The 17,280-nt window shown below is 49.5% G+C and overlaps 1 protein-coding gene across 6 annotated transcripts in view; it reads right to left on the reverse strand.

Moving 5' to 3' along the window:
- Window positions 1-17,280, reverse strand: part of MYH10 (myosin heavy chain 10) — a 136,501-nt gene that overhangs the window by 36,678 nt on the left and 82,543 nt on the right. For 4 of the 6 annotated variants that reach the window (XM_017348899.3, XM_070061373.1, XM_070061376.1 and 1 more), the window contains 3 exons: window positions 13,634-13,807; window positions 9,921-10,094; window positions 9,435-9,549 (listed from right to left, as the gene is read on the reverse strand). In XM_017348899.3, coding sequence (XP_017204388.3) covers window positions 9,435-9,549; window positions 9,921-10,094; window positions 13,634-13,807 — 463 coding nt within the window. Of the gene's footprint in view, window positions 1-5,266; window positions 5,330-5,917; window positions 6,014-9,434; window positions 9,550-9,920; window positions 10,095-13,633; window positions 13,808-17,280 lie in introns of all 6 variants that reach the window. The other 2 variants (XM_051825192.2, XM_070061374.1) reach the window with 2 other exon arrangements.

A 17,280-nucleotide genomic window follows, 5' to 3' on the forward strand; every position in this document is an offset into this window, starting at 1 on the left:
GAGACAGTGCCTACTGCCTCTCCGCCTCCACCCCAGACGCTGGCCACAGCCTGGGGCCTGGCACACGGCAGCTGCTTAATAAGTGTCAGCTGAGTGAGCGCTAAGGTTACCAGAAGAGCCAATCCCTGCTGCCACACACGGGCAGGGCAGCGTTTGCTCAGTGGCCGGCACGGCAGTCCCCAGCTGCCTTAAACACAGCCACCAAAAACCAGACGCATAATGAGCTGGATTTTCAAAGGCAATTTCAATCAGGGTAATCCAAAGCAAGGTACTCAGGCTACTTAAAATGTAATGCTTTCAACTTTTGGTTCTTTTTTTTTTTTTAATTCAAAAACTTAACTTCAGGATTAGATTCTGCCAACATGCAACAGAAAAAGACTGGGAAATTCATTCAACGGTTTGGCCCACACACAGCACATATGATTTCACTTACAAATAAAGGCCTAGGACAGGGGCCAACACTGTGACGTAGCAGGTTAAGCTGCTGTCTACAGTGCCAGCATCCCAAATGGGCACTGGTTTGAGTCCCAGCTGCTCCATTTCTGACCCAACACCCTCCTAATGCACCTGGGAAAGCAGTGGAGGCAGTGGAGGATGGCCCAAGTCCTAAGGCCTAGAGTGATCTCTACTCACAAAGGGTGTGTGTAGAAATGGCCGTGGTGGGCAGCAGGGGGAGGGTCAGAAAGAGCAGGGGTGGGGCTCCAGCAGCCCGGGACAGGTGGCGCCGCCCACCATGGTTTCAGCACGAGGCCTCTGCCTGCATCGGGGAGCCCGGCCAGGGTGCTCACAGGCACTGACATTTATGATTTGGTTCCTCAGAAGCCTGCAAAGAATTAAAAGTATTTTACACTAACAATTTATTAACCTATAAAAATTAATTTAGATGAGCTCCAGATTGGCGATTTTAGAGCAAAAATGCAACATGTGTCTCGTCATCCAACTGCCACCAACAGTTTACATAAGGGATCGCGGTGCCTCGTGTCAGTTCTGTTTTGTAAATAATTTTTAAACTAACGCTAACAAAAAATTATATAGATTTGTGGGGCATGCAGTGATGTTTTGCTATACCCCTGATTCCTGTATATCTTTTTGAAAAGAAAAAGCCAGAATGCCTAACAGGCCTTCCTCTGGAACAACCTGGGAGACAGGAGGTCTATGAGATTTTTTTTTTTTTTTTTTGACAGGCAGAGTGGACAGTGAGAGAGAGAGACAGAGAGAGAAAGGTCTTCCTTTGCCGTTGGTTCACCCTCCAATGGCCGCCGCTGCAGCCGGCGCACCGCGCTGATCCTGGCAGGAGCCAGGAGCCAGGTGCTTTTCCTGGTCTCCCATGGGGTGCAGGGCCCAAGCACCTGGGCCATCCTCCACTGCACTCCCTGGCCATAGCAGAGAGCTGGCCTGGAAGAGGGGCAACCGGGACAGAATCCGGCGCCCCAACCGGGACTAGAACCCGGTGTGCCGGCGCCGCAAGGTGGAGGATTAGCCTATTGAGCCACGGCGCCGGCTCTTTTTTATTATTATTATTATTATTATTATTTTTTTTGTCTATGAGATTTTTGTTCCCCAGAACCAAGCAGAGGCCAGAAGACTAGTGCCACTAAACTTGTAGGACTGAAGGCAGATCATCAGAAAGTCACTCACGTTAGCGCCAGAAACCAAGAGAGGGGAAGAAACCTGACTGAGGATTCTAACAGCCAGCCCGGCTGGAAACTCCACCACACTCTCTACAAAAGGCTGCCAGGACCCAGCACTGTGTGAGGCACCCGACAGGGGAAACAAAGAGTTAACTGCTAAGCGGTCCAGAAAGGGTCATGGCATCAGGGCTGCTCTCCACAACATCCCTATTACATGGCAGTAACAATGTTACAGTGGTTGCATAACTCCTTGACCCAGCCAATCTGTTACTGCTTTAGAGTATTTGGAAAGTTCTAGAAAAATTCTAGGAAGTCTAGAGGTTGAGAGGAGGCCGGTGACTTAAGGAGAACCCAATCTTCTTTATCCCGAGTACTAGGGTTAAACTGAGCCTGTACCCAGTCTGTTTCCCCTCCTGCTCTGGGAAGGCTAAGATGGGTTGGCCTTCTCCCTGTGTCGCAACTCTGACCCTGGCTCACCAGGTATAAAAGCGGATTTCCGTTAAATCAAAGCCAAAGGGGAAAGCACACGCTGAGGGGCTCCGTTGGTCCTCACTGTCACCGCAGCAGCCACAAGGCTAGAACAGCAACCTCGGCCGCGGCCGGCACAGCCCCGGTGACTGCAGCTCTGGAGCAGCTGGCTCCGCGCACTTCCTGTGCACCAGGTGCGGGTTCCCGCTGCCTTGATGAATCCAAGTGTCACTGTCCCCACCGGACCTCAGGAGCTCGGCCGCAGAACCCAAAGGCTGTTTCTCCACGAGCTCCCAACCGTGGCTCAGACTCAAGAGACAGACATGGTAACTACAGCTACAGCAGAACACGTGGCTTCGAACTGGTGCAATCCAACAACGCACAGCAACTGTGCCAGACCTGACTCCCCGACTGCCCGGTGGCACTTCAGGTGGACATTAGGGCAGCTGGACCCATCTATCTGGAGATCTCATTGAGGACGTTGCTTGATTCTACGTGGAGCTGACCATGCCCCCCACCCCCCAAGACTGGCTGCAAGTGTCTGAAGTCAGAACGTTCTCATCTGTGTGGCTGCAGCGCGGCCAGGGAGCAAGCGTCTCCCCTGCCCGGAGGACAGCGGGCAGCCCAGGACGCAGGGAGGCCCAGGAGGGCGTGGGACCAAATGGGGATGTTGAGTCCTCCCAGACTCCGCCTGGTCATTGGGCACCAGTTGGCTGCTGCTTCCCTGAAAGACCCTAAGGCGTGGGGGTGTCTCTGCCAACGGTTAAAGCAGACTTCCTGGGGCTGTCTGCGCTTTCTCCTGTCCCCACGACGGTACCCCCGGAAGCCTGTCGGCTGCGCTCTGGCATGCGGGCCGGGCATGCCGGGTCAGGCACCGCTGCACATGGCATCAGTGTGGCCTTGGCTGCCTCGCTCTGCTTCTATCTTTCACTGCCGGCTTTGCTCACAAGCCCATACTTTTAAAATGTCTGAGGCTGTTTAAAAACTTTCATGGAAACAGAAAATAAAAATTTTTTTTTAAAGTTTGGCAAGAAAAAATTGAAATCCGCATATAGTTTTCCCATAATTCACGTCTTCCATGAACTGTCAAGACCCTCTGCATTGGGAAGGAGTCTTGGCGTTGACACAAACCCGTCTGACTTCGGTACTCTGCCTCTAGCTCCTTTCTCTGCTGCACTTGTGTCCTTGCATGTCACCCGAGAGCCTGCACGCTCTGCACTTCCCCAACACTGTCTGCACTTGCAGACGCCCGGGGCCCCCATCAGCTTTGCACAGAGGTGCTCACCGCCTGCTGGTGTGTCACACGCACTCACAGTCTGGATCCCTACAAATGCCTTCATCTACCACCTTCTGGGAAATCGCTGAAAATGCCAAAGCCCCACATTTGCATTTTGAAATTCCAAGGCCCTTTTGGGGGAGCAGAAAGTGTGTCTTGAATCCATAAAAATACATTACAGAGAAAAAGAGTTCACTGTGGCTTTAATATAGCCAACTTCAAAGAGCACGTTCAGGGTCACGGTCGATGGATGGCCTCCCAGGAGCGGCAGGGGTTGGGACACTTTATCAGGAAGCAACTCAACCAAAGGACTCCTCGCCGAGACACAGAGCCAGGACACCGGCAGTGCCAAGGCGAGAACGTGGTGAGGTGAAGCGCTCACCCCCGCTCGCCTGTTCCACTGAAGTCACCGCAAAGGCTCGGCACTGGACGCTGCCGCACACAGCCCGAACACCAGGGTGCCCCAGGGAAAGAAGAGAGCTGCGCCTCAGCGAGGCAAGGCTCTGCGGGAAGCTCTCAGGGCTCTGCAGCTGAGAACAGGGCGAGGGGTCCCCGCCCGCCCGCCCACCAGTCCTCTCAGCGACGTGGAGCTCCTGGCCCTCATTTCAGACAGCTCAAGTCTGGAATCCTCTCAAGAAGTCACAGGTCCAAAAGCACTGCAGGGAACCAGACTAAAGAGGGCGCCTACTTTGGGAGGAAGATCAAGACGCGAGGCCCAGGCAGGCCAGGAGCTTCCGGTCCCCCTTAGCTCCCCGTCTCTCTCCCCACTTCCCAACACCATCACGACTCCCCAGGCCACAGACGGCAGAGACTGAGCATTCCTTCCTTTGGACTGCTGTGGAATTTCCACCCCAGCTCATGGTTTCTTTGGTCTAGCAATCTGGTCTCCCCTTCCGCCTCGTGCCTGCCATCCAGGTCTTTTATGGAGTGTGGGCTAGGGTCGGGGGCAGGAATCCTGAGCTGATTAAAACTGGCCTGGTCCTTTCAGGTCCCCACAAGTAACCCCTGAGATGGATTTGGATCTCAGCATTCTCACGTTCTGGAAATCAGAGAGGAAAATTTTGTAGGATGAATGTGCCTTTATCTGTGAGTCTCCATGCTTGCCAATTTCACTAAACAACTGGAATGCTGAGTGATTTTCATTTTATGTGGGGGCCTTTGGAGGCCTTTGAGCCATGATTAGGCTGAACAGGGCTAAGGATTCAGACCACAAAGCCCCAAATTCTGGAGCTCAATTTCACGTTCAAAGTATAAATCCAGCAGCACTCATGTCTCAGTCTTGATTTGCACATACCAAACCTAGTACGTAAGTTCAGGGCCTCGGGTTCCACAGACAAGACCAAGTAGCCGGAAATAGCCATCAACTCCAAACAAGAGGTAGGCTGATGAGGCCAGCACTCCTGAGACACGTAGGCCATTATTTAGCCACAAACTGTTGTGACTCAAAAGAGAAACACCTTTCATCCCTGGAATTCCTTAGAGCTGAGACTTTGAAGGTGACTCAAAGACAAAGGACATGCCATGTAGCAGGTAACTCCTAGGGACTCCCTTGGAGGACTGTGTATCAAAATGGCACTATTGGAAAAGGTAGTGACCTACCTTTTAATATGCAGTGCTGTCAGTGCTATGCGTAAAATAAGAAGCAATGTGTAGGCAGTAGCAATCGGGTTGCTTATGCACTCAAACAGTTGCCTTGAAGTATAATAAAACTGAGCATGAAATGAGAGGTTCATGCAGGCCTGTGAGCAAAACGAAAACAGAAACCCCGACACGAGCCCCCCACCCCAGTCTGCCCTGCCCTCCCCGGCCCCCCTGCCAGCCTGCCATGAGTTCTTCCTGTGGGCTTAGACCCCTCGTGTTAGGGAAGACGCTACAGGCTTTATCCATTCACCTGGTGGCTCATGAAGACCAGAAACACTGTCATAGAAAGAAGCTCTCTGAATATTCTGAATCTCTAAAGCAGAGAGACAGTAAAAACAGGAGGACAGAAGAGCAAATACACAAACACTTCGGTTAGTGCGAGAGACATTCGACATCACAAGTACAGTTTGAAATTGGGCTTCAAAAGTAGCCCCCGCCCAGGGCAGGTCCCATGCAAACGTTACTGTTTATAGACAAAGTTCTTTATAAAAGAAAAACTTAAGCTAAATCCAAAGCATATTCCCAACTCCAGGTGTGAGCAGTGTATCACATCGATGTTTAAGGGTTATCCCATGTCAATGCAGGGTGACATTTAAGAGCAGTAAGGTACTAGTCGAGTTGGGTATCATGAAAATCTTGCAATTAGTACATTAGGACAAGTCTGCAGTTAAGTTAGAGCACTAGGGTAAATTAATTAAGTATTAGTGGCTTTTGTTGTCAGAAATTCACGCTGCTGTCCAAGTTTACTTCCAACAAGGATTTTAGAAATACAATTTACTTCAAACACAAATTTCTAACAGCTAGGTAAGTACCATTAAAGAAAACAAAATTCAAGTTCTGTCATAGCAAATGTTAAAACATAAGTTCAAATCATACAAAAGATGATACTTAGTGATCATACCGTTACTTGAGAAAATGCCCCAGGAGGCATGAAAAATGCACTCTGCAGTTTGTTTCTGTACATAAGCCTTAGGAAGTGGCAAGAAGTCCTGTGCAGCTGGTAGAGATCCCAAAACAACATCTTTTAGCAGAAGGTAGGGCACTGGGAACCTCTAGGGCAGGGCTGCCACCAATCCATCTGATTTTTCCTGGCTTGGCCTTGACACCCTCTGAGAAGCCCCAACACTAACTCTGTTTCAACACCAAGTGTCTTGGACTCAAGGCATCCATCATCCATCCATCCGTTCCTGGTGAACTTCGTTTTCTACTTTTGCCCTTGAGTGGTTACACAAAGCGGAACGTGATGGCACGTTTTCCCAGAGGAAAGGTCCCCTCATGCCAGGACACTGCCTCAGCCCCAGTGGGCAGTGAGGGATTTGCCACCCTAGAACCCTCTTCACACTTCTGTGCCTGCCACTGACCTGCCTGTGTGCACCACGCAGTCCGCTGCCTGGCACAACAAAGGAGAATGCCTCTCTGCCTGCTCTGGGCCCACCCCGAGAACCTCTGTCACTCAGGCTCAACTGGCTGCCCATGGAAGCTGCGCATCACCAGAAGAGCAAGTGGGCAGGAGCAGCCCAGAGCAGGGCGAGCAGGACCACAGCAAACTTGGGCAGAGAACACATTCCTGGGCCTGTTTTAACAGCAGTGACCAAAGTGCTCCCAGGCTGCGAATCTTTAGAAAGTCGAGGCCTAGGCAGGATTGTGGGGTCAGAGCTTGGACTACACAGAGAAACAGGACTCAGGGTGGTCCTAAGCCCGAGTGTAATGAAATGAGGAACTTCCCGTAACTACTAAGTGGGAAGCACAGAAGTGCAGGCAGGGCGTCTCCCGATGCAGTCTTGCCTGTGAGGCCGTCACCTCTGACCTGTAACCTGTGTTGACCCTCCGGCCTCACCCCTGCTGGCCAAAGCGGACATTCCTAGAATTTCTGAGCCCTGTGGCCAAGCCCTCTCCAGGGTCTGGGGAAGGTGGGACCTGGAGCTGAAGGACAACAGTGGAGGGAGGGAACCCAGGCAGGTGGGAGCCAAGAGGAAGACGAGCCCAGTGCCATGGCCGCGCCCATCCTGACCCCTCGTGGAGCGCAGGGCCTGTGTCTCCACTGCTTCTGGATCTTCACAGACGTCACCACGGGAGCACGCGGTGACAGGCCAATTATGATGAGCCAGGTGCTCAACAGGCATAGCCCACAGCCCCGCTTTTGGGGGAATGAACGTTTAAAAAAAAAAATCAAAAAGGTGTTCATAATGTTAGAACACACATGCAAACCCAGGACTCCGCTTCCCCCAAAGCCTGCCTCTCTTAAAAACGAGCAAAGCAGTTCTGGTCCCTTATCCCTCGGCGGCCCCTCCATGCCACCGCTCTCAGCCCCCTCCCTGCGCTGCCCACTCCAGGTTCTCTCACCGCAGTCTGCCTGGCAAGACTTCCGCTTCTCTAGGGTCAGACTGTGCTACTGCCCTGGCTCAGCCATCCCTGGTGCTGCTTGTCCCCAGCTCAGCAACAAACTGCACCAGTGTGGCCTGGCCCTGCCCGCCCCAGCACTCCTGGAGGCGGAACCCCACTCCTGGCTGCGACTCTGCACTTCACCCCACCATTGCTCTACTCCCTCTCCCTTTCACCCTGGGATCATCCTACCTCCCTCTTTCCCAGCTGCCTCTCCCCTTCCCCGCTCCCCGCCCCGTGTCTAAGGCGTCATCAGGACGCAGATGCTCATCAATCCACGTGCCCAGCAGGTGCTCGTGTTGGCTGTCACTGCTCAGTCACAAGGAGAACTGGCCTCCTTCATGACATCTGACCTTCGTGCCCAGGAGACAGGAGTGCCATCTGCAGGTGCACGTCCCTGAACAGTCACATGCATTTTCCTCTCACACTGTGCCTGTCTCTGTCCCTGCACTGGTCCTACGGCCTGGGGAAGCGTGCTGGGAGGAGGGGCTGAGTGAGCACAGCGACACTGAGCCCTTCGTGGTGCCCAGCGCAGCCGCAGCTGAACTGACACCTGTGGGGAAGGCGATGGCCGTGACTGGGAGCCTGATGCCTCTCTCTCCTGTTTGAGGCACTTCCCGTCGGCGCTGCCAACTGTGGGCCAGTGAGCACCCTAGCTGCCTTTCTCCCCATTCTGATTCCAGCGTCTCAAGCCCTATTCTGACATCTTGCAGCAATGGGGCCCCAAGCAGCTCTTCTCTGAAGGCTGTAAATTCATCATGGAACCCCTACGTCTCCCCACCCAGTCCCCAGGTAGCACCCCTCAACAGACTGTGCTGCTGGGAGCAGCACTGGGCACTCAGTAGCCAAGGAAGACTTGCATTTAAAGGGACAAATGTAAAAAAGCTTCCATTTCACTTGCTGGAAATGCTCCCATCATAGCCCCAGGCCTACAGTCTCTTCCAGGACCCAGCATGCGTGCAGGGCAGCAGCCCACCTGCCCTGCAGACCCCCTCACCCCTGCAGCTGGGGCACGTGGCGGTTCTCGAGTACACTGCTCTCCCCTGCTCACTTCCGCCTTCCTTCGTCACAGCTGCCCTAACTGCTTTCTTCTCTGCTTCCCGTATTTCTCTCCCTCTCGCTCTGAGAAGGCAGTGACATTATAAGGTCTCCAGATGCTACAGAGAAGGAGGTGAGCCAGGATCCTGAAGAAGCCTGGACTCAGGGTCAAGGCTAAGGTCCTGCATGGCCCGTGACCAAGCAAGGCACTGGGCTAGAATCAGGATGACGCGTAGCAGCGAGAGCTAAGCTCTGGGAGAAGACTTCTTCCTGCCGTATGCAAAGACACACATTTTATCTTCTGGGACCAGCCACGTCTTCTGGTCTATGATCAAAATCACCCCAAATCTCCATCTGAGCGTCCTATCAACAAAAGAACTGTGAAGACTGATGGAAATGAAAGCAACCGGCCCTACACACAGGGAATTCCAGAGTTCATCAACCAGCCAGTGTGTGTGCGTGTGCCATGTGTTTGTGTGCGTGCTGCGGGTGCTCAGCAGACTCGCACGGAACACTGTGCACAGCTGCTTGGGCCTTGGGTTCTGACTGACTTGGGACTGAGGTGGCCCAGGGCATACGTGCAGCTCTTTGCAGCTCTGGGCCTAGAATGAGTCCATTTTCACCCCATAGCATCCGACCAAGATGGCCGGTGTCTTGTTGTTCATTTCTCAACCCAAGCATTCTTAAAATAGGAAAATTCTGACATAATGGCAGCCCTGCTCTAGGGAAAGAAAGATTTTAAAGTGAACCAAAATGATATACATATGTATTCATATTCATATATACACATGCTTGTGTATACCCGGGTCTTCAAAAAGTTCATGGAGAATGTGTTATTATGAAAAAAACTATGCATGGATTTCAAAATTTCGGACACCAAATGAATATCTGATTCCATTTTCCCATGAACTTTCCAACGTTCTTCACGTGTACAAGGATCACGTAACTGTGAATCTGAGGTCCCGGGCAAGTGTCACTACACAATGGCACATGCTTACCGTCCTTCCAGAGTTCGGCGACAAATCTGTCCGATGACTGGTGCAGGAGAGTGGCCACGTTGTCATTCAGGGGGTCCATGTTCTTCATCAGCCACTCGTCCGCCTTGTAATCCACCTGGCCCGCGGGATGAGACGGAGCCCGCGAAAGCAGGGGCGAAAACAAGAGACCGGTTAAGACTGCACCAAAAACTGTCATAGATCGATCAAAAAAGTCCCCACCCCACCCCCCAACTAAAAAAAAAAGTTCATCTCAAAGGCAACATATTCATAATACAGATCTTCAAAAAGTCCTGGAAAAAATGGTGTATGAAAAAAACCATGCACGGATTTCAAAAATTCTTTTGCAGGAACATATTTTTTAATTCCATGTTTCCATGAAGTTTCTGAAGCAGGCTCGTACACACTACATGAAGCGCTCGCAGACACTTATCAGCGCCTTTCAAAGCCGCTGCTCTTCACGGGGCTGCCCTGCACAAGGACCCTTACCTTCCCCGCATAGTGGATGATGCAGAAGTCAGCTTTGTCTTTCAGCTGCCGAGGCTTCTGGAACTTGGAGTGTGAGCCCTGTTCTTGAACCAGTTTTTCCACAAAGGTTTTATCTGTGGCTTTGGGGAACCAGCACTCTTCATCCAAAAGGGCCAGCACCCCAGGAGGGTTAGCCTGGTGACAGAAGCAGGGAGAAGTGATCAGGCTGGATGTCACCTTAAAGCCACATCATTTGGTGGCTTAACTTCCAAAACAAGGGGAGTTGCATGAAGATCTATGAGAAACATCTAGGACGGAAGGTGACGTCCACACCGCTGACGTCAACTACTCTCAACTACTCTAAGTACTGGCAAGAGAACAGATGAGTAAGTGGTAGGAAGGAAGTCATCCCATGAGCTTATAAAGTTGAAAACTGTAGGTAAAATAATTCCAAGCAGGTGGCCCCCCAAAAGCAGCAAATAAAGAATCAGAAAGAAATAGGGGCACGGTGGGGTGGAGAAACCAAACACAACTGTTTCTCTTCAGTGACTAGCCAGATAAATTATTATAAAATGTGTAGGTGCAATGTTTTTCAGAGTTTTTTTAAAAATACATTTCATATCTTGCTCAATTTTAAGTTTCTATGTAAGTGATGAATTAAGTAAAATGTATCACTTCACATTTGGTGAAGCATTTAAAACTTATTATTAACTGGAGTATACGGAAGGTACAAAATAATTCATTAGTTGCTTGGTATTCTTGTTTCAACAAATATTTGAGACCCTGTTTTGTGCCATTCGCTTATCAGTTAGTTGAAAAAAAAGGCACGGCTGAATCCAGAGGGACAGGAAGTAGGTCAGTGGAAGTGACTGCCAATGACTACCAGGTTTCTTGGGGTGGGGAAGATGGAAATCTCTGGAACTGGATAGCAATGATGGCTGCAGTATTCTGTGGGTATGCCAAAAAATAAAAATAAAAAAAAATAAAAAAACATCCACTGAACTGCAAGTTTAAAAGGGTGGATTTTATGACAGGTGAATTATGCATTAAAAAAAAAAACAACAGAAGGCCTGGAGCTTGCCGCTCTCTGCAATGGCTTCATTTTGGAGGTCAATGCCACACGAAAGTCAAGGGAGCTCTTGGCACAGTGGGGCTCTGCTCTGCAGTGCTGGGGGCTCCTTTATGGCCACACTGAGAAGACAGCAGTGCGTATGCAAGAATGAACTCGTTCCAATTGGAGGGCACATCCATGAAACCAGCTTTAGTGATAAAACCCCAGGATTACTTCTCTTCAACTCATTGTCTTTATATTTATGGAAGAAATGCTGGCTATGTTTGTGAGGAGGCCAGTTAAATCCCAGAGGGAGCAGCAGGATAAAGTGGTTGGAAAGGTGACGGCTGGCTGGAGCGCCAGCAGGTGGACAAAACCTCTCTCCCCACGGATCCTTCCACCTTAAGGAACTTTCTGGGACCTCGGTATTTCCAAGGAGCTTCCTTTCCTGCACAGTACTTGGGGGGGGGGGGTGTTATGTAAAAAGCTCAGAACTCGGAAGCTCATCAGCCACCACCCCACGCCCCGGCACTGAGGTGAGACCCGGGTGGGATGGGCAGGTGCCTCCAAAGCACATTTTCCTTTTAGAAAACCTGATCTTCACTCCCCATTTTGAAAGGAACATCCATGGAATTATCCCACAGCGTTCCCCGCGCTGTAGGTAAATTCCCTACCATCATATATTTCTTACAAGGTTTTAAATAGTTTATGTTCTTATTTTTTGATTTAATATTTTTAGGACTAGGTGGAGTAATCTTAAAGTTGAGATACAGATGGGGCCAAGGTGGTGGCCTCTGCCTGCGGTGCCAGCATCCCATTTGGGCGACAGTTCTAGTCCCAGCTGCTCTTCTTCTGATCCAGCTCTCTGCTGTGGCCTGGGAAAGCAGTAGAAGATGGCCCAAGTGGTTGGGCCCCTGCACCCACGTCGGAGACCCAGAGGAAGCTCCTGGCTCCTGGCATTGGATCAGCGCAGTTCTGCCCATGGTGGCTATCTGGGGAGTGGACCAGAGGATAAAAGACCTTTCTCTCTCTATCTCTCCCTCTGCTTGTAACTCTACCTCTCAAATAAATAAGTAAATAAAATCTTAAAAAAAAGAAGCTGAGCTACAGAGTGAGTCAGCAGTAAGCCGTGCATTCTTTCCCTGCCCTCTCTCAGCGGTCTCTGCACAGCAGGACCCCTCAGGCAGGCAGTCAAGGCGCGCATCCTCAAGCTCCTGGGAAGCGCTCAGATGTGCTCGACAAGGAAGGAAGAGGGCAGGGAGGAAAGGACGCAGGGAGACGGGGAGTGGGCCACTAAAGAGGGAACGAATTAATGCATTCTACTCGCCGCCCACAAGTGGTGGGCGTAACGGTGCTGTGAGCATCACATCCCCTGATACCCAGGCCACGAAACTTTCCTAAAACTCCACCCCCAGCCTACCACGGCCTTGGCCTTTTCCCAATTCAAAGTATGACAGAGCCGGAAGCACAGAGCCAGGAGTCTTGTACTGTGCTCCAACTTCCAGATCAAGTCCTTGGGGACCAGGGTCAGGCTGTGACCTCCTCCACGTCCCTGTGGCGCCCCCAGTCTGCATTTCCAGGCCGTAATTCAAGAGTCAATGCATTCTTGCTTTTTTGATTTTATTCTAACTGAACGTTACTGGTGCTCAACATCTGGGAAGTAACTGAAGATGCAAGGATCAAACCCCCTCTGCCTCACCCACGCCTGCTGTGCGTGGAGCATTAAGGCCAAAACGCTGAGTACTCTTCCCTACCACGGTCACCGTTCAGAAGAATAACACGATAAAACAGCATATAAAGTAATTTTCCCTAGAGGGTGAAGTAAAAGAAACACAGTGAAGCAACATTTAAAAGAAAATGAGTCGCCAGCGCCGCAGCTCATTAGGCTAATCCTCCGCCTTGCGGCGCCGGCACACCGGGTTCTAGTCCCGGTTGGGGCACCGGATTCTGTCCCAGTTGCCCCTCTTCCAGGCCAGCTCTCTGCTGTGGCCCGGGAGTGCAGTGGAGGATGGCCCAAGTGCTTGGGCCCTGCACCCCATGGGAGACCAGGATAAGCACCTGGCTCCTGCCATCGGATCAGCGCAGTGCGCCGGCCACAGTGCGCCAGCCGCGGCGGCCACTGGAGGGTGAATCAACGGCAAAGGAAGACCTTTCTCTCTGTCTGTCTCTCTCACTGTCCACGCTGCCTGTCCAAAAATAATAAAATAAAATATAAATAAAATAAAAAATAAAAATAAATAAATAAATAAAAAAGAAAATGAGTATCTAGAAGACTCACTTACAAGGCACAAAACCATTAGCTTTAAAAGCCTTATGGAAAACACTGGGATACTAATTTTCCTCTTAGAGCTCCGGCACAATTATTCCTACAGCGATTTACCTAGTGCATGGCCCGGGTGCAGGAACACAACCTGCAGGACCTCCAGTGTCCCGCAGACACAAGGACAGGAGCATCTCACATGATGCGTCACAGTCATCCTAAGCGCCAGTGCGGATTACTCTGTTTCCTGATTTACACAAATTCCCAGGCTAATTTTTTGTTTGTTTTTTGCTTTTTGAGATTGAGACAATTATGCTAACACTGACGAGACTGGACAACTTCCATTTTGGTGTACGCCATTTGGAAAATGCAAGGCATGGGCTGAATGGCCCCGGGGAGCCGCCAGCAAGCCCGTGCTCTTACAGGTCTCTCGATGAGGTCGATGCAGGGCTGCAGGTCGAGCCCGAAGTCGATGAAGTTCCACTCGATGCCCTCGCGCTGGTACTCCTCCTGCTCCAGGATGAACATGGTGTGGTTGAAGAGCTGCTGCAGCTTCTCGTTGGTGTAGTTGATGCACAGCTGCTCGAACGAGTTCAGCTACCAATGGTGAAACACGATTTTCCCAGACATGAGGAATGGGAGGGAAAACAGGAATAATTAGCTGTCTAGGCAGACTTCACGAAAATGATCAATTAGATATTAACTTCATCACTGATTATATCTAAGAATGGTGACTAAGACAAAGGGGTCTCTCTCTCTCTCTCTCTCTCGCTCTCTCTCTCTCTCTCACACACACACACACACACACACACACACAGCCTTTTTGACAGGCAAAGGGGAAGCACAATGGATGGGCTATCATTGCTGAACTGAGGAAATAATAAACTTGGGGTGCTACCTAAACAATCTTCAAAGAAAACAGCTCAGTTCTTATCAGTGAGTGGTTAAGGGAGACACATGAAGACGGGGAGAGACAGAAAGTGAGGAGGAGACCAGGGAGACCTGGACAGGCCAGAGGCCCAGTGTGGTACCATGGTGCAAGCCTGTCTTTGAGCTGGGAGCTGCAGGTGTTTCTGTGCCACTCCCTGGCTGTGAGGCCAAGGACTCTGGACGAGCCAAGAGGAGAATCACCCAGGGGTCATCCTGGCTTCAGAGCGCTGCTGCTGGGAGCTCGGCACTGCCGATGTGGTTTGCGTCAAGGAGCGTGAGGCTCTGGGCTTCCTCTCTGGGCTTCCCCTTTTCTTATCAAACATCCAACCTTTGCCAAGGTCAAAGTGAGCCTGCACTGCTCTCAGAGAGGGAACCTGGGCATCATGCATGCTACCCCATTTCTGTTCCTACTCTGCCTATTTTTCTATGGTGCTGTTGACTGGCTAAATGGATAGGCAGGTGAATTAATGACAGGTGTAATTTTCTTAAATAATCATCCTATATATTAGACGTGCTCAATCTTTTCCACTGCTGCCATGCTGCTCACGTGACTAGCATGTGTCCATAAATAACTACTTTCATTATCAAAAGTGGTTTTCAATTAGGATTCAATCAATCTCCAAGGAACAGATTTATGGTCTGAGGAAGTCTGACAAAGTCACTCACTCCACTCTCCCACACCTCTGCTTGCTATTTTAGAATGAGGTCATGCCAGGAGGGCCGCGGCAGTGTTTCTGACTCAGCATTGAACTTCTAGTAACTGGCACACGGGACAGGCCACGGCCATATTTGTGCTTATCCATGCTTACACCTGTGGATTTTGCTTCATCTTAGTTTTGTGAAACTTCATTGCTCTATGTAGCCTGGGTAACTAAGTATAATGGTATTTTTTCTTTAGAATAAATTCCTACTTATGTTCCATATTTAAATTACCAACTAAATCTTAAAATAAAAGAGTTTTAAATTGATACTGCATGCTCTAAACCTAACGTGCACAAAGAGTTGCACTGGGAAGCTGAGTCTCCCGTCAGGGGCCTACCTGCTCTCCCTGTGGTCCCGCAGCCTCCCCTATTTCTCGGGATTCTTCCAAGAGTATTCACTTCATGCATTCACGAATAAATCTATGTATGTTTTAGTGTAATTTTCCTTTAACTTAACGTATCTTGGAGTCTTTCCGCTTCAGTGTACAAAGCTTTCGTTCTTCCTAATGCATGTGTAGTGTCACACTTACGGCCATATCATCAATGACTGAACTGACGTCCAGTGGGGGACAGTGCAGCTTATCCCGTTCTTTCCTCATGACAATAATGCTCACTCACAGCTTAGCATTTTTACCACCCAGATACATTTCTCCACTGTCTCTACATCTAGAAGTTAAAACCATACTTCCTCAAGTCCTACGGCTTCACGTCTTACATATCTTAACCCTACTCTCATTTCCTTTCCAAAATATTACCACCTACTTTTTATTATTTTCCAAATTCATTTTTGAAGACTGCCTAGTCCCCTCTCTCCCTTAAAATCCCCATGAATAAGTGGAAAGTTGAAACAAAACGGAAAAGAACGAAGAAAAAATATTTTTGGAAAAAAAGTCCTACTGATAGGTGTTTACACAAAAATGTTCAATTTTACAGAAAAAGGGCTAGACATTCCCATTAAAAACAGGGTTATGTCTTGACATTTCTTTGGAATCTTCTTTTTGTTTTTCACAGCAGCAAAATAAAGTCTTTATCTGAATCTTGCCCTTTTTTCTTAAATTCATTTTCAGATATTTCTAAAACTCAGTCTTTTCTCTCATTATATCTTCTAATTATTAGTAAAAGGAGGGGTGGCAGATTTCTGTTAACTGCAAATAGTACTCTGACACATTTCATGCTTTCTCAAGTTATTAGTTAATGTAGACTCAAAACAGTCTCTTAGAGGGTAGTGGCAATTTAGTGAAAATAATTGCTTACCCCAGTATTGGGTCGGTTTTCATGAGGATAAACTTAAAACTGTAAGAGTCTATTTTAAAACAAGAAACGGAATGCCCAGTAGTAGCTAAGTAACACACTGATTATAAGAAGTATTTAGTATTTGTGCCTTACAATATATATAGTCTACCAAAGAAGATAAACTACATCTATAGCAATCTACTACATTTATAAATATCTATATTAATAAGATGTAAATTTTGGGGCATTTGGCTCAGTAGCTAAGATGCCACTTGGGCTGCCTGAATTCTGTATCGGAGGGCCTAGCTTTGAGTGCCAGCCCCATTTCCTATTTTTGCTTCTTGCTAAAGCACACCCTGGGAGGCAGCGGTGATGGCTCAAGAACTTAGGTCCCTGCCACCCATGTGGGAGATCTGGATGGAGGTCCTGGCTCTTGGCTTTGGCCTAGCCCAGTTGGCATCTGGGGAATGATCTAATAGGTAAAAGATCTCTCTGCCTTTCAAATCAATTTTTTAAAAAGATACTAATTTTGTGGCTGTCAATGTGGGGCAGCAGGTTAAGTGCAGTGTGCGAGGCCAGAATCCCATGTGTGCACAGGGCCACGTCCCACCTGTTCCACTTCCAATAGAGCTCCCTGTTAATGTGCTGGGAGGGCAGTGGAAGTGCCTTGGGCCCTGCATCCACAGGGGAGACCAAGATGGAGTTCTGGGCTCCTGGCTCTGGCCTGGCCCAGCCCTGGCTGTTGCAGCCACTTGGGGAATGAAGCAGCAGATGAAAGCTCGCTCTCTGTCTCTCCTTCTCTAACTCTGACTTTCAAATACATACATCTTAAAAAATCAAAGGATATAAATTGTTAGGAGACCAAAATTTTACCCACTTTGCTGTAAAACTATAGCATAAACCTTTCCAATATAATTGTTTTGCCAAATCTAGTCAGATCAACAATATGATGCACTAAAATCTATCATCAAGGGCTGGCAACTGTAGCATAGAAGGTAAGCCTCCATCTGCAGCTCCGGCATCCCATTTGGGTGCCAGTTCGAGTCCCGGCTGCTGCACTTCTCATCCAGCTCCCTGCTAATGCAACTGGGAATGCAGTAGAAGATGGCCCAAGTGCTTGGGCCCCTGCACCCACTCCTGGCTCCTGATCCACACAGCTCTAACAGTTGCGGCCATTTGGGGAGTGAACCAGCAGATGACAGATCT

The sequence above is a fragment of the Oryctolagus cuniculus genome, chromosome 17 (genome assembly GCF_964237555.1).
Source record: "Oryctolagus cuniculus chromosome 17, mOryCun1.1, whole genome shotgun sequence".
NCBI classification, from domain to species: Eukaryota; Metazoa; Chordata; class Mammalia; order Lagomorpha; family Leporidae; genus Oryctolagus; species Oryctolagus cuniculus.